A 20,122-nucleotide genomic window follows, 5' to 3' on the forward strand; every position below is an offset into this window, starting at 1 on the left:
TCTTGCTCTGTTGCCCAGGCTGGAGTGCAGTGGCGCAATCTCGGCTCACTGCAAGCTCCACCTCCCGGGTTCATCCCATTCTCCTGCCTCAGCCTCCCCACTAGCTGGGACTACAGGTGCCCACCATCATGCCCGGCTAATTTTTTTGTATTTTTTAGTAGAGACGGGGTTTCACCGTGTTAGCCAGGATGGTCTCGATCTCCTGACCTCATGATCCGCCCATCTCAGCCTCCCAAAGTGCTGAGATTACAGGCGTGAGCCACTGTGCCTGGCCAATTTATTTTTTAATTTAATTTTTTTTTTTTTTGAGACGGAGTTTCTGTCTTGTGGCCCAGAGTGGAGTGCAATGGCGTGATCTTGGCTCACTGCAACCTCCACTTCCCGGGTTCAACCTGTTCTCCTGCATCAACCTCCCAAGTAGCTGAGATTACAGGCACCTGCCACCACGCCCAGCTAATTTTTGTATTAGTAGAGATGGGGTTTCACCATGTTTGCCAGGCTGGTCTCGAATTCCTGACCTCGGGTGGTCCACCCACGTCAGCCTCCCTAAGTGCTGGGATTACAGACGTGAACCACTGCACCTGGCCTACCCTTTCTTCCTTTACGTCAAGCTTAGCGGTGAGACTTCCAGATGGTAATGTAAAGTAGTCTGCTGTCATGTGCCCTGTTCAGGCAGAAGCTTTAAAGGGTGTTTTGTGGTTTGGTCCCTCCCCTTCTGCCCCCAACATGAACACAGCATGTGCACAGTGAGGGCTGGTTTTTCACCCCAGATCCTGTAACAAAGGCCCATGAAGTACAGCCGTTGTAGCTGATGGGCAGCACCAGCAAGAAGTAAACCATCGTGATTTTGAGTCACTGAGACTTTGGGATCCTTTGTTACCACAGCACAACCTAGCGAACGCTTACAAGTACTAAGAATAGTACTTACTATTCCCTTACATAGATAAGTAATAAAAGTAATATCCTTTTTTCTGATTGATGTCTCCTTATAAAATTCCATCTTGTTGCCTTCCAGAGGATGAAGGGGATTGTAGGAAGGAAGACCACCTTCCCGGGGCTGGGCAAGGCTGCAGTACTGTCTCTCATCAGGTCCAGGAGGACTCAGCAGGCTGATGCAGAGGGACACAGCGCATCCGCCTTGGTGGATGCATGGCTTTCCTGGCTCCCCTGGGACAGGGGAGGAGGGTGAAGATGGAGGGAATCTGGCTGGCTGGGCCTTGTGTACTGGGGGGTGGAGGGCCCATTTGACTGCAGGAATTGCTCAAGCACATAAGCACCTTGAAGTGTGTTACTAAGATACAAGAAACAGGTTTGCTTTTGCCTATTCCAGCATGGTGTACCTCTCTTAGGATACCTTTTAGCACAGGTAGCAGAATACCAGCCAGCCTCCTGTGGCTCACAGCATTAAGATATTTAATCATCTGACATTACATGAAGTCCAGTGTTAGGCAGGCAGGAGCTGCTCCTGTGACTCAGTGACATCAGGTTGGTCCACATCCTAGCAGTTCTCTTGGTGTTCCTGCGTGATCAAAGGATGACTGCCACACCCCAGCCTGCTGACCTCAGCCCTGGCGTGGGCATAGGAGGGTCTGCGTGGCTGAGCATCCAGTGTCCTTCGTACTGCCACTGACAGCCTCAGGCCTGATTTCCAGCACTGTCTGTCCAGGAGCAATGGGAGCAAGAGTCACTCCACAAGACCCTGGAGGCCTGATAGGTGAGTACATCCACTTTATAGGGGAAATGGTGGGATGCTGGGTCTGTGTGGTCAGAGATACAGGTGAAATGGAGTTGGCCACAGGCTGATAATTGCAGAAAGATGCAGGTGAACACATGGGTTCATGGGTTCATTAGGTTCTCTGCTTGCTTTTTTTTTTTCTTTTTTTCCCAGACAGCCTCGGTCTGTTACCCAGGCTGGAGTCCAGTGGTGTGATCTCAGCTCGCTGCAACATCCACCTCCTAGGTTCAGACGATTCTCCTGCCTCAGCCTCCCAAGTAGCTGGGATTTACAGGCGCCCGCCACAACACCCGGCTAATTTTTTGTATTTTTAGTAGAGACAGGATTTCACCATGTTGGCCAGGCTGGTCTTGAACTCCTGACCTCAGGTGAGTCCACCCGCCTCAGCCTCCGAAAGCGCTGGGATTACAGGCGTGAGCCAGCGCACCCAGCCAGGTTCTCTGCTTTCTTGTGTTTGAGATTTTCCATTAAAAAAAAAAGGACCTGGGTGTTGTGGCTGACACCTGTAATCCCAGCACTTTGGGAGGCCGAGGTGGGTGAATCATTTGAGGTCAGGAGTTCAAGACCAGCCTAGACAACATGGTGAAACCCCGTCTCTACTAAAAATACAAAAATTAGCTGGGTATGGTGGCACATGCCTGTAATCCCAGCTACTTGGGAGTTTGAGACAGGAGAATCACTTGAACCTGGGAGGTGGAGGTTGCAGTGAGCTGAGATCATGCCACTGCACTGCAGCCTGGGTGACAGAGTGAGACACTGTCTCAAAAAAAAAACACAAAAACAAAAAAACTGAAGGAGCAGGAAAGCTCTTTTGCTGGTCCCTGTTTCTTAGTGTGCTGCAACTTCCACCACACAGGGAATAAAGTCTTTCTCACCGTCAGTGGGCTCGGGCTGTCACGACAGACTACCTTAGACTGGGGAACTGAAGCAATAGGCATTTATTGGCTGGAAGTCCAAGATTAAGGTGCCCGACAGATTGCTGCCTGGTAAGGGCTGTCTTTTAGAGTTGCACATAGCAAAGAGAATGCTCTGGTACCTCTTCCTTTTCTCATGAGGGTACCAGCCCTATCGGATTAGGGTTGCACCCTTATTGAAACCATCCCTGGCCAGGCATGGTGGCTCACACCTACAATCCCAGCACTTTGGGAGGCAGGTAGATTGCTTGAGCTCAGGAGTTTGAGACCAGCCTGGGCAACATAGACTTATTTGTAGATTTATTTATCTCTACAAAATAAATAGGTGGGCGTGCCTATAGTCCCAGCTACTTGGGAAGCTGAGGTGGGAGGATCACTTGAGCCTAGGAGGTTGAGGCTGCAGTGAGCCATGGTTGTGCCACTGCACTCCAGCCCAGGTGACAGAGTGAGACCTTGTCTCAATTTTTAAAAAAATATAAAAAAAGAAAACCGTCACTAAAAACACAAAATTAATCAAGGAAGAGGGGAGGGGGAAATGGAATAACCGAGCTTGCAGCACACGCAGCACCAGTCATGCGGTGAGCCCCTCTGAGCTGGCGCCTCGTGCCTCAGAATCAGGTAGACTCTTGTTATAAGATTACAGTTACCCTTAACTGCTCCAGAGATAACAACTTGAACATTATGAAACCTTAACTTTTCCCTTTGAGTTTTTTTTTATTTTAATTTTTTTTTTCTTTTTAGAGACAGGGTCTCACTCTTGTTCAGGCTGAAGTGCAGTGGCACAATCATAGCTCACTGCAGCCTTGAGGTTCTGGTCTCGAGTGATCCTCCTGCCTCAGCATCTGAAGTATCTGGAACTACAGGCACACACATCTGGCTTTTTTTTTTTTTTAAATAGTGACGGGGTCTTGCCCTGTTGCCCAGGCTGGTCTTGAACTGGTGGGCCCAAGCGGTCATCCTGCCTCGGCCTCCTGAAGCCCTGGGATTGCAGGCATGAGCCACCACGCCCAGCCTGAGATTCTTTCAGGCCCTGCATACCAGTGAAAGTACTGATGCCAGCTGCTCTGAAGGACCTCACAGGAGCTGACTCAGCAAGGAATGCAGTTTCCACATTCTAGTGAATCATCCTCCTTACCCTGGCCAATCAGCGACCCCCATTTTCCAGCCCCTCACCTTCCATGATCCCCTTAAAAACCTTAGCTCAGAACTCCTGAGGGAGATGTATTTGAGGAGAGGTCTCCTTTCGCCTCCTCACCTGGGCCTTGTTAAACTCTTTTCTGTTTGTTAAACTCTTTCTCTGCTGCAAACCCTGCTGTCTGAGCATCATGGGTCTGTTAACTGTGCAGCAGACACATGAAAACTGTTGGTCCTATCACATTAGGGCTTCATTTAACCTTAATTAGCTCCTTGGCCAGGCGCGTTGGCTCACGGCTGTAATCTCAGCACTTTGGGAGGCAGAGGCGGGCAGATCACGAGATCAGGAGCTCGAGACCAGCCTGGCCAACGTGGTGAAACCCCGTCTCTACTAAATATACACAAATTAGCTGGGTGTGGTGACGGGCGCCTGTAATCCCAGCTACTCAGGAGGCTGAGGCAGGAGAATTGCTTGAACCCAGGAGGCGGAGGTTGCAGCTGAGATCGCCCTATTGCACTCCAGCCTGGGCGACAGGGCGAGACTGTCTCAAAAAAAAAAGAAAGAAAAAAAGCAAAGCTCCTTAAGGGCCCTATCTACAAACAGTCACGTTGGGGGTCAGGGCTTCAACACAGGAATTTGGAGGGACACAGTTCAGTCCATGTCCTCACCTGCTCCCAGGAGCTTCGAGTTGTGCTGGTACTCGCTGCTCTGCTAAACTCCCAACCCTCCTTGCAGGTAGATGTGGCATGTGGACCTTCACACAGCAGGCCTGCATCCCCTACGCTCTCCGACATACCCCTTGTTGCAACCCAGCCTTGACCAGGCAGATGATGGCAAGGCCCTTTGTGGACAGACACCATACAAGAAGGAATGTGGGTCCCTGAGAGGCCCCATGGAGTGTGCTGTCCTGCCTGTTCACATTGGAGTTGTTGCACTGAGAAATACAACTCTTTTTTTTTTTGAGACTGAGTCTTGCTCTGTCGCCCAGGCTGGAGTGCAATGGCGCAGTCTCGGCTTACTGCAACCTCCACCTCCCAGGTTCAAGCAATTCTCCTGCCTCAGCCTCCCGAGTAGCTGGGATTACAGGCACCCACCACCATGCCTGGCTAATTTTGTATTTTTAGTAGAGACGGGGTGTTTCACCATGTTGGCCAGGCTGGTCTCGAACTCCTGACCTCAGGTGATCCACCTGCCTTGGCCTCCTAAATTGCTGGGATTACAGGCATGAGCCACCGCGCCTGGCCCTCTCTGGCAGTTTCTAAAACAGGGTCCCTTCAAAAGGGTTTGCCAGTTTTGTGTGTGTGAATGAAAGAAGACAAATTGATCTCTGGGAGAGTTATATTTAATATATGATATGTGAGGGCCAATAACCCTTAATAATAAAGATTTTTTTTTTTAAGACAAAATACATGAAGACCAGTTTCTACACAGAGAATCAGTAAAAGATGGCCAGGCGCGGTGGCTCACGCCTGTAATCCCAGCACTTTGGGAGACCGAGGCGGGCGGATCACAAGGTCAGCAGATCGAGACCATCCTGGCTAACATGGTGAAACCCCATCTCTACTAAAAATACAAAAAATTAGCCCGGCGTGGTGGCGGGCGCCTGTAGTCCCAGCTTCTCGGGAGGCTGAGGCAGGAGAATGGCATGAACCTGGGAGGCAGAGCTTGCAGTGAGCCAAGATCACACCACTGCACTCCAGCCTGGGCGACAGAGCGAGACCCCATCTCAAAAAAAAAAAAAAAGAATCAGTAAAAGATATAAAGGAGAAAAGGACAGAACCACAAATAGGCAACAAATATGTTAAAAAAAAGTTTAGCTTCACTTAAAATGAAATAAATGTGATTAAAATATTTAAGGTTGGCTTTTCCCCCCTCTAATGAGTTAGCGAAGGTTAAACATTTAAAAAGCCTGATGAAATCTAGGGTTGGCAGAAGTATGGAAAGCAACCAGTGGCCATGCCGGTTGGTATAACCTTCCCTTTGGGCAATTCATTTAAAAGTATCAGCACTTAAAATGTGCAATACTCGGCCAGGCATGGTGGCTCACACTGTAATCCTAGCACTTTGGGAGGCCGAGGCGAGTGGATGATGAGGTCAGGAGTTCGAGACCAGCCTGGCCAACATAGTGAAAACCGGTCTCTACTAAAAATACAAAAAAAATTGGTAGGGCTTGGTGGCGGCGCCTGTAGTCCCACCTACTCAGGAGGCTGAGGCAGGAGAATCACTTGAATCTGGGAGGCAGAGGTTGCAGTGAGCCGAGATCGCACCACTGCACTCCAGCCTGGGCAACACAGTGAGACAATGTCTCAAAAAAAAAAAAAAAAAAAAAAAAAAAAAAAGTGCAGTACTCTCTGAGCCTGCAGTACCATTTCTTTTTTTCTTTTCTTTTTTTTTTTTTATGAGACAGAGCCTCGCTGTGTCGCCCAGGCTGATCAATGGCGTGATCTCGGCTCACTGTAACCTCCGCCTCCTGGGTTCAGCGATTCTGCCTCAGCCTCCCAAGTAGCTGGGACTACAGGCACGTACTACCATGCCCGGCTAATTTATTGTATTTTTAGTAGAGACGGGGTTTTACCATGTTGGCCAGGATGGTCTCGATCTCTTGACCTCGTGATCCGCCCTCTTTGGCCTCCCAAAGTGCTGGGATTACAGGCGTGAGCCACTGCACCCGGCCCCTACCAGTTCTTTAGAATAAATTATTAGAAATGGTACTGCAGGCCGGGCGAGACGGCTCACGCCTGTAATCCCAGCACTTTGGGAGGCCAAGGAGGGCGGATCACGAGGTCAAGAGATCGAGACCATCCTGGCCAACATGGTAAAACCCCGTCTCTACTAAAAATACAATAAATTAGCCGGGCATGGTGGTACATGCCTGTAGTCCCAGCTACTTGGGAGGCTGAGGCAGGAGAATCGCTTGAACCCAGGAGGAGGAGATTGCAGTGAGCCGAGATTGCGCCACCGCACTCCAGCCTGGCGACAGAGCAAGACTCCATCTCAAAAAAAAAGGACTGGTAAGACAATGTGGTATTCATGCTCCTCCTCCCATTGTTAGTTGTGGGTATAATGTTTCTCCCATTCAACCTGGGTCGGCCCCAGTGACTTGCTTGACCAATAGAATGTAGTGAGGTGATGTCTTAGGGCTACCAAAGTGAGGTCACAAGAGCCGGTGGCTTCCACCCCAGCCTCCTGGGACTCTGTGAGACCCGCTGCTACTGAGACTGCTGTGCTGGAGAGGCCACATGTGGGTGTTCTGGCCCACGGTGCCAGCTGACATCAGCCTTCCAGCCACCCCAGTGATCTCTTTTCTGTCACACTGGACAGGACGGTCACCCGGTGATCTCTGTTCTGTCACACTGGACAGGACGGTCACCTGGTGGAGCTGCTGAAATTCCTGACACGCTGTCACATATAACAAAATAGTTCTTGGCGGCGCGGTGGCTCACGCCTGTAATCCCAGCACTTTGGGAGGCCAAGGTGGGTGGATCACAAGGTCAGGAGTTCAAGACCAGCCTGGCCAATTTGGTGAAAGCCCATCTCTACTAAAAATACAAAAATTAGCTAGGCATGATGGCACGCGCCTGTAGTCCCACCTACTCAGGAGGCTGAGGCAGCAGAATTGCTTGAACCCAGGAGGTGGAGGTTGCAGTGAGCCGAGATCGCGCCACCGCACTCCAGCCTGGGTGACAGAGCAAGATTCCGTCTAAAAAAAAATGGTTCTTTTAAACCACTAAGTTTTCAGGGGTCTGTAAGGCGGTGATACATAATGGGAACAGATACTTGCAGTTCTATGTATAGCCATGTTCATTAGAGCATGATTTATGATACTGAAATATTGGGAACATCTGTAAAGAGTTTGTTAAAGTCTGATACACCACTACAATGAAATAGATCTAGTCAGTGGGACAAAGCAGGGTGAGTAAAGCAGGGCCAGATGCTCACAAGGAGTATTCAGCTAAAAATGTAAGACAGGCTGGGTGCGGCAGCTTATACCTATAGTCCCAGCATTTGCGGAGGCCAAGGCAAGAGGATTGCTTGAGCCCAGGAGGTCAAGCTGCAGTGAACTGTGATCACACCACTGTCCTCCAGCCTGGGCGACAATGTGAGATCCTGTCTCAAAAAACAAAACAGGCTGGGCTCGGTGTCTCATGCCTGTAATCCCACCACTTTGGAAGGCCGAGGCGGGCAGATCACGAGGTGAGGAGTTCGAGACCAGCCTGGCCAACATAGTGAAACCCCGTGTCTACTAAAAATACAAAAAATTAGCCGGGTGTGGTGGTGGGTGCCTGTAATCCTAGCTACTCGGGAGGCCAAGGCCGGAGAATCGCTTGAACCTGGGAGGTGGAGGTTGCAACAAGCCGGGATCTCGCCACTGCACTCCAGCCGGGGTGACAGTGCAAGACTCCATCTCAAAAACAAAAACAAAAACAAACAAAAACCCTCCAAAACAAAAAACAAAACAGAATGAAAAGTAGTAGAAAAATGGTGAGTCAATAAAAGAACAACCCCATGAAAAAATGGGCAAAAGTGCTGGGTGCGGTGGCTCATGTCTGTAATCCCAGCACTTGGGGAGGCTGAGGCTGGAGGAGTGCTTGAACCCAGGAGTTGGAGACCAGCCTGGGCAACATAGATACCCCAACTCTACAGAAAAAAAGTTAAAAATTAGCCAGGTGTCATGGTGTGTGCTTGTAGTCCCAGATATTCAGGGCTGAGACAACAGGTCCTTTGAACCCAGGAGGTCGAGGCTGCATGAGCCATGATTGTGCCACTGCACTTCAGCCTGGGTGACAGAGCAAGACCCTGACTCTAAAAATAATAATAACCAAGGCTGGGCGTGGTGGCTCACGCCTCTCATCCCAGCACTTTGGGAGGCTGAGGCGGGCAGATCACAAGGTCAAGAGATAGAGACCATCCTGGCCAATGTGGCGAAACCTTGTCTCTACTAAAAATACAAAAATTAGCTGGGCACGGTGGCAGTCACCTGTAATCCCAGCTGCTTGGGAGGAAGAGGCAGGAGAATCGCTTTAACCCAGGAGGCGGAGGTTGCAGTGAGCCGAGATTGCGCCACGGCACTCCAGCTTGGGTGACAGAGAGACAGACTCCGTTTCAAAATAATAATAATAATATAATAATAACCAAAAATTGGAAGTAACCAAGATGCTCTTTGATAAGTACATGGGTGGCCGGGGGCTGTGGCTCATGCCTGTAATCCTAGCACTTTGGGAGGCCGGGGCAGGCGGAACACAAGGCCAGGAGATCGAGACCATCCTGGCTAACACGGTGAAACCCCATGTGTACTGAAAATACAAAGAATTAGACAGGCGTGGTGTCGGGCGCCTGTAGTCGCAGCTACTCGGGAGGCTGAGGCAGGAGAATGGCATGAACCCGGGAGGCGGAGCTTGCAGTGAGCCGAGATCCTGCCACTGCACTCCAGCCTGGGTGACAGAGCGAGACTCCGTCTCAAAAAAAAAAAAAAAAAAGTACATGTGTAAACTGTGGAACATCCGGACGTTGGAATATTTTTCAAATTAAACATGAACTAGATATTAAGCCACGGAAAGGCACGCTGGGACCTTAAATGCATATTGCTGAGTGAAAGAAGCCATTCTGAAAAGGCTCATACTGTATGATTCCAATTACATGACATTCTGGAAAAAGCAAACTGGAAACAGTAAAATGATCAGTGGTTGCCAGGGGCCTCAGGGGAGGGGGAGAGGGATGAATCGGGAAGTGCAGGGGATTTTTAGGGCCACAAAACTATGCTGTATGGCATGTAATGGGGGGTAGCTGACATTATACATTTGTCAAAACCTATAAGAATGCACAAGGCACTGGGCGTGGTGGCTCATGCCCGTAATCCCAACACTTTGGAAGGCTGATGCCAGTGGATCACCTAAGTTTAGGAGTTTGAAACCAGCCTGGCCAACAGGGTGAAACCCCATCTCTGCTTAAAATACAAAACTTAGCCAGGCGTGGTGGTGCCTGCCTGTAATCCCAGCTACTTGGGAGGCTGAGGCAGGAGAATCGCTGGAACCCAGAAGGCGGAGGTTGTAGTAAGCCAAGATTGCACCATTGCACTCCATCCTGGGCGAAGAAGCCAGGCTCCATCTCAAAAAAAAAAAAGAAAAGAAAAGAAAAAAAAAAAAGCACAAGGCAGAATGAACCCTTATGGAAATAATGATGGACTTTGGTTAATAATAATGTATCAGGGGCCCGGCGTGGTGGCTCACGCCTGTAATCCCAGCACTTTGGGAGGCCAAGGCAGGAGGATCATGAGGTCAGGAGATCAAGACCATCCTGGCTAACACGGTGAAACCCCCGTCTCTACTAAAAATACAAAAAATTAGCTGGGCATGGTGGCGGGCACCTGTAGTTCCAGCTACTCAGGAGGCTGAGGCGGGAGAATGGCGTGGACCCGGGAGGTGGAGCTTGCAGTGACCCGAGCCCAGCTAATTTGAGGTCTCAAAAAAAAAAAAAAGTATCAATATTGTTTCATCGATTGTAACAAATGTATCACATTAATGCAAAATGTTTATAATAGAGGAATCTGTGTGTGTGTGTGTGTGTGTGTGTGGAGGAGTATATGAGAACTCTACTTTCTCTTCAACTTTTCAATAAACCTAAAACTGATGGAAAAATAGTCTATAATTAAATGAGGCCAGTAAGGATGCACTCAAACTGCTAACATTAGGACTGAAAGCTGAACAAGGCAATCACAGTCCTGCCCCCTGGGGAGGTGGGAAGCTACAAGTTCCTGTATTGTTTAATTTTTTTGTTTTTGAGACAGAGTCTTGCTCTTGTTGCCCAGGCTGGAATGCAATGGCATGATTTTGGCTCACCGCAGCCTCTGCCTCCTGGGTTCAAGTGATTCTCCTGCCTCACCTTCCCAAGTAGCTGGGATTACAGGCAGCTACCACCACAACCAGCTACTTTTGTATTTTTAATAGAGATGGGGTTTCTCTGTATTGGTCAGGCTGGTCTCAAACTCCCGACCTCAGGTGATCCACCCACCTTGGCCTCCCAAAGTGCTGGGATTACAGGCGTGAGCCACCACCCCAGCTGAATTTTTTTCTTGGAGGGGAGGGGTTTGCTCTTGTAGCCCAGGCTGGAGTGCAATGGCATGACCTCAGCTCACTGCATCCTCTGCCTCCTAGGTTCAAATGATTCTCCTGCCTCAGGCTCCCGAGCAGCTGAGATTGCAGGCCCGTGCCCACCACGCCTGGCTAATTTTGTATTTTTAGTAGAGACTGGGTTTCTCCATGTTGGTCAGGCTGGTCTCAAACTCCCGACCTCAGGTGATCCACCCACCTCATCCTTCCAAAGTGCTGGGATTACAGGCGTGAGCCACCATGCCTGGCCTGAATTTTTATAATGAACATAGTAGTGGCAACAACATTGTTTCTGGCTTTCAATATTTGGGGTTTAGGGAAGAGTCCACCAAGGGGGACATAGCTTGTTTTTTTAGGTGGGGGTCTCCGTCACCCAGGCAAGAGTACAGTGGTTTGATCGTGGCTCACTGCAGCCTAGACCTCCTGGGCTCAAGCCATCCTCCCGCCTCAGCCTCTCATGGTGATCATACGGATTTGAGTCACAGCAGCTGGCGTAATATCTTTAAAAATGCATTTTAAATAATGAAAGTACTGCTCCTTTGATCAGCTTATGCTAATTTGTGTGACCAGCAACGTTGCATCTCGGAAGTCAAGGATGTGGCTGGGGGTGGGGCGGGGGGTTCTGGGGCCTACACGTTACATCTAGTGGTCATCAGTTCTTGGGGCTCAGGGAGCCTTTGGGACGTCCTCTTGAGATCACAGGGAGTGGAGACAGGACTGGGAAGTGACACACCTCACCCATGAAAGACCTGCCAGAGATGAGTTTGATCCCCAGCTTGGGGGCGTCCAGCGGTGAAGTGGGAAGAGGAATGACATGGGTACTGGTGAGCACTGCATGATGATGCTACACAGTTTGGAGGCAGAGAAGAATCACCCCAAAGACTAATATTTAAACATTTTTAATTATTTTATTTTATGTTTTAAGATGGAGTCTCGCTCTGTCACCCAGGCTGGAGTGCAGTGGCACGATCTCGGCTCACTGCAACCTCCACGTACCAGGTTCAAGTGATTCTCCTTCCTCAGCCTCCTGGGTAGCTGGGATTACAGGCACCAGCCATTATGCCCGGCTAAGTTTTTTTTTTTTTTTTTTTTTTTGGGGGACGGAGTCTTGCTCTGTCGCCCAGGCTGGAGTGCAATGGCACGATCTCGGCTCACCGCAAGCTCGGCCTCCCATGTTCACGCCATTCTCCTGCCTCGGCCTCCCGAGTAGCTGGGATTACAGGCGCCTGCCACCATGCCCAGCTAATTTTTTTGTAGTTTTAGTAGAGACGGGGTTTCACCGTGTTAGGCAGGATGGTCTCAATCTCCCGACCTCGTGATCCTCCTGCCTTGGCCTCCCAAAGTGCTGGAATTACAGGAGTGAGCCACCGCGCCTGCCCTATTTTATTTTATTTTTGAGATGGAATCTTGCTCTGCTGCCCAGGCTGGAGTGCAGTGGTGCAATCTCGGCTCACTGCAACCTCCGCCTCCCAAGCTCAAGCGATTCTCCTGTTTCAGCCTCCCGAGTATCTGGGATTACAGGTACTTGCCACCATGCCCGGCTAGTTTTTGTATTATTATTATTATTATTTTGAGACGGAGTCTTGCTCTTGTCACCCAAGCTGCAGTGCAGTTACGTGATCTCTTCTCACTGCAACCTCCCTCTCCCAAGTTCAAGTAATTTTCCTGCCTCAGTCTCCGAGTAGCTGGGAGTACAGGCGCCCGCCACCACGCCAGGGTAATTTTTGTATTTTTAGTAGAGACATGATTTCGCCACGTTGGCCAGGCTGGTCTCAAATTCCTGCCCTCAAGTGATCCGCCCGCCTCGGCCTCCCAAAGTGCTGGGATTACAGGCGTGAGCCACCGTGCCGAGTCTGAAACATATTTTAATTATGTTTCTCCAGTATTTTTTTTTCTTAAAATTTTCTTTTTTTTTTAAGACAGAGTCTTGCTCTGTCGCCCAGGCTGGAGTGCAGACGCGATCTCAGCTCACTACAACCTCCGCCTCCCCGGCTCAGCCTCCGGAGTAGCTGGGACTACAGGCGTACGCCACCACGCTTGGCTAATTTTTTTTTTGTTGTATTTTTAGTAGAGTCGGGGTTTCAACACGTTGGCCAGGCTGGTCTCTAACTCCTGGCCCCAAGTGATCGGCCCGCCTCGGCCTCCCAAAGTGATGGGATTACAGGCATGCGCCAGCGCGCTGGCCTTCTCCAGTATTTTTGCATGCATCTTACGGCACACCTTTGCACGCCATCTTATTAACTATATCATACTGCCGCACGTGCCTTTTCGGCCAAGGCATCCAGATGGTGCGGGTCCTGCCTGCCTCGAGAGGTGGCAGCAAAGGAGCCAGTGCCCTCACTGGTGCTGGGCGGGGCGGCCGCTTTCCTCTGAGGGAAGGGGCGGCGTTGGCGGGGGAAGGGCGCCAGGGCCCAGGCCCTGAGGGAGGGGCAGCTCGCCCGGGCCACGCGGTGCGGGCCCTCGGCTCAGGCCGGGCTGAGGCCCCGGGGGCTCGGGGTCCGGGGGGAAGGCGCTGAGCCAGACAGGTCCCAAGGAGCCTTCGGGAAGGGAGGGCCTCGTGGCGGCCTGTCCGGGACCCGGCCGGGAGCAGGGGTCGCGTGGGCGCCGTCTGGACGGGCGTGAGGTCCCCGGGACCACGTGTTTGCGTTTGGTGGCCCAGGGGTCGCTGACAGATGCGGAGGGGAGACGCCCACCTGGGTGCCCTGGGCCGCACGCCGGGCGGTGGGGCCGGGAACCCCTGCTCCTCCTCGGCCTCCGATCGGCTGCGGCCCTGGGTCCTGCTCTCTGCCCGACGCCGCTGCCACAACCTCCGCCCGGGCCCCGCAGCCCGCCGCCCGCCGGAAGCTGAAAGGCGTGTCAGACCCCGCCCCCGGGCGCGACCAATCAGCGCGCGCGACTCATGAATAGTGAGCGCGCTGGCACCGCCCCGCCCCCGCCTCCCGCGGCACCGCCCGCTCGCGCAGACCCCGAGCGCGGCCGCGGACGAAGATGGCGACCGCCATGTACTTGGAGCACTATCTGGACAGTAAGCGCGCCCCACGGGCCCCGCGCCCGCCGCCCACGCGGAGTCCTCCGTGCCGCAGCCCCCCGCGCGCCGGGCACCGCATGCAGACCGTGTGGGCTCGGGAGGGCGGCGGGCGCGGCCGGGCGCGACGGGGGGCGCGCGGACGGGGCGGAGCAGGGCCGCAAGGGAGGGGAGGGCGCGGGGGGCGGGCGCGGGTGGTCCCGCCGGCTGGGTCGCGCCAATTCCAGGTGCGTCACGGCGGGGCGGGGCCTGGCGGTGCTGGGCGGGGCCTGGCGGTGCTGGGCGGGGCTTGCGGCCTCGACCCCGCCCACATCTTAGGTCCCGCCCCTACCCAGGCCCCGCCTCATCTCCGCCCCCAGCTCGGGCCCCGGCCCCGCGAGGTCCCTCCGGTCCCCGTCCCGTCTGCAGGAGGAGCCGGCGCCTGCTGCGGGGCTCCGGGCCTTGGGGGCTCCGGGGTCTGGGCCTCCGCCTGGCTGTGCGCCCGTGTGCGCCGGCCTCTTGTGTGACCGCGGCTGGGGAGGGCGTGCGGGCCGCGGGGCGTCTCTCCCCGGCACTGGGGACTGCGGCGCGGAGGTGGGGAGGGCGGTGCCGAGTCGGCCCTGGTGGGCGGGCTGTGCTGTTTCCAGGTGGCAGCAGGTCGGCGCCCCCAGCGGCTGAGCGGACGGTGCTTTCCCTCACTTTACACACCAGGGAAGGCCCAGCGCTGCCGAGCAGCCTGCTCAGGGTCTCCCGCTCGTAGAGGGGCAGACCCCACGCGGGACCCCTGACGTCGGCCCGGGATGGGCACAGCTTTGGGGTCGCGGTGTTTGGGGTTGTGCCGGGTGGCCCTGGAGGGCCCTTGTGGGGGCGCTGCACTGGGGATCCTCATGGTCTTCGGCCTGGCACCCGCCCAGGGGCTGAGACAGTGGCGAGTGAGCCGTGGCCTGGAGCTGGAGACCGCTGCCCTAGAGGGACGCCCGATTCTGCCCATGTGCTCCGCTGTCTCTTGGGGGTCTGAGTAGTGGGGGGTTCCCTGGGTAGAAGAGTCAAGCTGGGGAGCACGCTGGAGGGGAGGCCTTCTCTATCCTGGTGCCCACCCAGTGGGCTGGCCTCCCAAGGAGGGTTGACTGTGTGTGTGTCTGGGAGGCTGTGCCAGCCGGGAGGCTGTGCCTCTGTCCTCTAGGGGAGCTGGGAAAACACTGGGGCTGGAAGCATCAGATGCGTAAGATAGAGTTAGGTTTAAAATGATTGCCTGGTAACTGTGAACAGCAGATGGGAGGGTGGCCAAGACTGGAGGAGGCAGCCCCCCTTAGGAGCCTGTGTCAGCTGTGCAGGGGGCGGAGGTTGGCCTGGTCTAGGGGATAACAAAGCAGACGGGAAAGCAGCACGGGGGTCCTCCTGGCAGACTGTGGGGAATTGTTGCGCTAGCCACAGGGACTATTTAAGTAAAATTAAAAATTGAATGGCGTTAGTCCCATTTCCAGTGCTCAGTAGCTCCCTATGGCCACCACTGTCTTGAGCAGCTCAGAGAGAGAACATTTCTTTTCTTTTTCTTTTTTTGTTTTGTTTTGAAATGGAGTCTCACCCTGTTGCCCAGGTTGGAGGGTATGATCTCAGCACACTGCAACCTCCACCTCCCAGGTTCAAGCAATTCTCATGCCCTAGCCTCCCGAGTAGCTGGGACTGTAGCTGTGCACCACCACGCCTGGATAATTTTTGTATTTTTAGTAGAGACGGGGTTTCACCATGTTGGCCAGGCTGGTCTTAAACTCCTGACCTCAACTGATTTGCCTGTCTTGCTCTCCCAAAGTGCTGGGATTACAGGTATGAGCCACCACGCCCATCCGAGAGAGGAAACATTTCTATCCTTGCATAAAGTCGCGTGGGCAGCGTGGCTACACTGCTCGATGCACTGGATTTCTGGGTAAAGTAGGGGAAGATCAAGGAGGACCCAGGGGATTTTGGCCTGAGCCTTGGAGGATGCTGCTCACTGAGGGGGGGCAGCCTAGAGGGTGGGGTCAGTTGGCCTCCCCTGCCTGTGCTGTTGGTTTCCAAGTTTCCCTCTCCCTTCTTTGACTTCTGACAGCTTCTGAAGTGTGCACACAGCCTCTTGTCAGCACTGTTTGGTACCGGCGTCTAAAAATGAGATCACAATCCTTCCGCTCCGCAAACCCTGACAGAGACAGAATACAGAGTGGGCTTGTAGACTTGAAGTATAAAACTTTTGGCCAGTCCTGGTGGCTCACACCTGTAATCCCAGCACTTTGAGAGGCCGAGGTGGGCGGATCACCTGAGGTCAGGAGTTTGAGACAAGCCTGGCCAACCTTGTGAAACCCCGTCTCTACTAAAAATACAAAAACTAGCCGGGCATGGTGGCATGTGCCTGTAATCCCAGCTACTCAGGAGGCGGAGGCGTGAGAATCACTTGAACCTGGGAGGTGTAGGTTGCAGTGAGCCAAGATCGCACCACTGCACTCCAGCCTGGGCAACAAGAGTGAAACTCCATCTCAAAAAAAAAAGACAAAAAACCTTTGGAGGTGAATTTTTGTCTTGCTGCTGAGAGGTACATGGCTTCTGTGTTTTTGCGTTTCAGGTATCGAGAACCTTCCCTGCGAACTTCAGAGGAACTTCCAGCTGATGCGAGAGCTGGACCAGAGGACGGAAGGTGGGTTCAGACCTCTCCGTACAACCAGAACTGGGTTCTGACAGGTGGGAGCCAGCAGCTCCTGAAGGCTGGGGGCAGAGGGTTTTGAGGGGACCCAGGTTAGTGGGGCATTGGCCTAGCCCTGGGCCGTGGGTATCACTCAGTGTCTTGCAGGAGGTGTTGATACTTTCGAAGCCACATTGTTTCTTGGGTTCTTACACATCTTTATATCACGTTTTTATAACCATCACCCTTTCCAATCAAAATATTTATTGCCAATTTTTTCTTTTAAATATTTTCAATTTTCAAAGTGTGTAGTGCGTGCATTGTTTTAAAAGTTTGGTAGTACTTTTTGGCCATTTGATATTTAACTCCGTTTCTTTTTTTTTGAGATGGAGTCTCGCTTTGTCGCCCAGTCCGGAGTGCAGTGACGTGATCTCAGCTCACTGCAAGCTCTGCCTCCTGGGTTCACACCATTCTCTTGCCTCAGCCTCCCGAGTAGCTGGGACTACAGGTGCCCGCCACCACGCCTGGCTAATTTTTTTTTTTTGTATTTTTAGTAGAGACGGGGTTTCACCGTGTTAGCCAGGATGGTCTTGATCTCCTCACCTCATGATCTGCCCGCCTCAGCCTCCCAAAGTGCTGGGATTACAAGCGTGAGCCACCTCGCCTGGCCCTAACTCTGTTTCTTTTTTTCTTTTTTTTTTGAGACAGAGTCTCACTCTGTCGCCCAGGCTAGAGTGCAGTGGCATGATCTTGGCTCACTGCAACCTCCACCTCCCGGGTTCAAGTGATTCTCCTGCCTCAGCCTCCCGAGTAGCTGGGACTACAGTCACATGCCACCACACCCGGCTAATTTTTTGTATTTTTAGTAGAGACAGGGTTTCACCATGTTCACCATGTTAGCCAGGATGGTCTTGATCTACTGACCTCATGATCCGCCTGCCTAGGCCTCCCAAAGTGCTGGGATTACAGGCATGAGCCACCGCGCCCGGCCCTTAAACTCCCTGTTTCTAAACAACATGTTTTTGTTGCTGTTTCTTATTTTATCTCTCGTCAGTTTTAGACGTTGTTCAGCCGTATATGGCACAGGCAGCTGTACTTCTCCAGTGGCCCCCACACCCTCACATGCCCTCACCTGGCTCCCCCATCTCCTGGCTGTAGGTTGTTAGAATTTGTGGTGAGACCAGTGATGGGACTTCCATTGGGCAGCTGTGTAGGTACTTTAACACTGAGCCATGCCACCTGCTGTGCTTATATGACCTCTTTGGAATAACTTTGTATATTTCTTAGAGTTACTCATGGCCCTGTTTGTTGGCTTTGTTTTCTGCATTCAACCCTTATCTCCCCAGCTGGGCTTTTCCTTGTGGTCTGTCAGGCTGTCTACCCTGACAGTTCTGTGTGTGCTTTCTTTCCGCAGAGCCCTCTGTCCTGGAGGCCACAGTCCTGATTGTTGCCATGCCAACTGCACACTTGTTGCCCTGAGGTTTTCCTGGGATCTCCTTTCACCCCTCTTCAGTGTGGGACCCTCTTCCCTGAATCTTAAATGTCTTCTTTTTGCCCTTGCTCTCCTGTTTTGATAGAGCCTTTCCTTTGGTAGGTTCCTGAAAAAAAGGCACATAGGAAGGTAGATTTTCTTGGCCAGGCGTGGTGGCTCATGCCTGTAATCCCAGCACTTTGGGAGGCCGAGGTGGGCAGATCACCTGAGGTCAGGAGTTCGAGACCAGCCTGATCGACATGGAGAAACCCCATCTCTACTAAAAATACAAAATTAGCCGGGTGTGGTGGCGCATGCCTGTAATCCCAGCTAATTGGGAGGCTGAGGCAGGAGAATCACTTGAACCTGGAGGCGGAGGTTGCACCTGGAGATCGCACCATTGCACTCCACCCTGGGCAACAAGAGCGAAACTCCATCTCAAAAAAAAAAAAGAAAAAAAGGAAGGTAGATTTTCTTGTAACATTGCATGTCTGAAAATGTGTTTGTTCTAGCCTCATACTCAGCTGATAGTTTGGTTGGGTATAGAATCCTAGGTTGACAATTGTTTTCACTCAGGAAGTTGGCGACATTGCTGCCTTGTCTCCTAGCTTCCACGTTGCTGCAGAAAATCTGGTGCCGTTTGGATTCTTGGTCCTTTATATGTGTGATCTATTTTTTTGTTGTTATTCCTATTCAGAAGCTTTTGAGATATTACCTTTATCTCTGAAGTTTTAAATTTCATGGTAATGTGTTTCGGTGTGGCAATTTTTTTTTTTTTTTTTTTTTGAGATGGAGTTTCACTCTTGTTGCCCAGGCTGGCGTGCGATGGCGCGATCTTGGCTCAACACAACCTCTGCCTCCCAGGTTCAAGTGATTCTCCTGCCTCAGCCTCCCGAGTAGCTGGGATTACAGGCATGCGCCATCATGCCCAGCTAATTTTGTATTTTTAATAGAGATGGGGTTTCTCCATGTTGATCAGGTTGGTCTCAAATTCTCAACCTCGGGTGATCTGCCCGCCTTGGCCTCCCAAAGTGCTGGTATTACAGGTGTGAGCCACTGTGCCTGGCCTGAGATTTTTTATTCATTATGCTGGGCACAGGTTTGTTTTTTTTGTTTTGAGATGGAGTTTCGCTCTTGTTGTCCAGGCTGGAGTGCAATGGCACGATCTCAGCTCACCGCAACCTCCGCCTCCCGGGTTCAAGCAGTTCTCCTGCCTCAGCCTCCCGAGTAGCTGGGATTACAGGCATGCGCCACCACACCCTGCTAATTTTTTGTATTTTAAGTAGAGACGGGGTTTCTCCATGTTGGTCAGGCTGGTCTCGAACTCCTGACCTCAGGTTCATCCACCCGCCTTGGCCTCCCAAAGTGCTGGGATTACAGACGTGAGTACCACACCCGGCCTGGGCACATGTTTTGCAAGACTGAGATAGCTGTGTTTTTTTCCTTAGGTACAGCATCTTGACTAGGGAATACAGAGAGTTATTTTATTGTGAAATGTAACATATATTCAGGAAATGAATGTGCAACAATTATACATTGCTTAACAAATATTACCAGGTGAACCTCTCTGTTTTCTGCTACCGAGATGGAGAAATCAAGCCCTTTGGCACCTGAAGGCCTTTGTGACCCTCCTAGTCATGACACCCCTCCCCAACCAAGGGGTGACCATCCTGAGTTTGGTAACAGTCACCTTCCACCTTTAACAGTAGTTTTCTTTTTTTTTTCTGAGACAGAGTCTCGCTTTACCATCAGGCTGGAGTGCAGTGGCACGGTCTCGGCTCACTGCAACCTCTGCCTCCTGGGTGCAAGTGATTCTCCTGCCTCAGCCTCCTGAGTAGCTGGGACTATAGGCACGTAACACCATGCCCAGCTAATTTTTGTATTTTTAGAAGAGACGGGGTTTCACCACATTGGCCAGGATGGTTTCCATCTCTTAACCTCGTGATCCTCCTGCCTTGGCCTCCCAAAGTGCTGGGATCACAGGCGTGAGCCGCCGTGCATGGCCTTCAACAGTTTTCATTTTTTTTTTTTTTTTTGAGATGGAGTCTCGCTCTTTCGCCCAGGCCGGACTGCAGTGGCGCTATCTTGGCTTACTTCAAGCCCCACC

At 52.1% G+C, this 20,122-nt stretch overlaps 1 protein-coding gene across 21 annotated transcripts in view; it reads left to right on the plus strand.

The window, feature by feature from the left end:
• Nucleotides 1-20,122, plus strand: part of ING5 (inhibitor of growth family member 5) — a 43,174-nt gene that overhangs the window by 1,146 nt on the left and 21,906 nt on the right. For 3 of the 21 annotated variants that reach the window (XR_010109562.1, XM_063595659.1, XM_063595660.1), the window contains exons 2-3: nt 1,016-1,714; nt 16,488-16,559. Coding sequence is in view for 11 of the 21 variants with exons in the window: in XM_063595659.1 (XP_063451729.1) it covers nt 1,672-1,714; nt 16,488-16,559 (115 nt within the window). In the remaining 10 variants the exon portion in view is untranslated. The other 18 variants (XR_010109563.1, XM_055109322.2, XR_008624623.1 and 15 more) reach the window with 17 other exon arrangements.

Source organism: Pan paniscus, chromosome 13 (genome assembly GCF_029289425.2).
Source record: "Pan paniscus chromosome 13, NHGRI_mPanPan1-v2.0_pri, whole genome shotgun sequence".
NCBI lineage: Eukaryota > Metazoa > Chordata > Mammalia > Primates > Hominidae > Pan > Pan paniscus.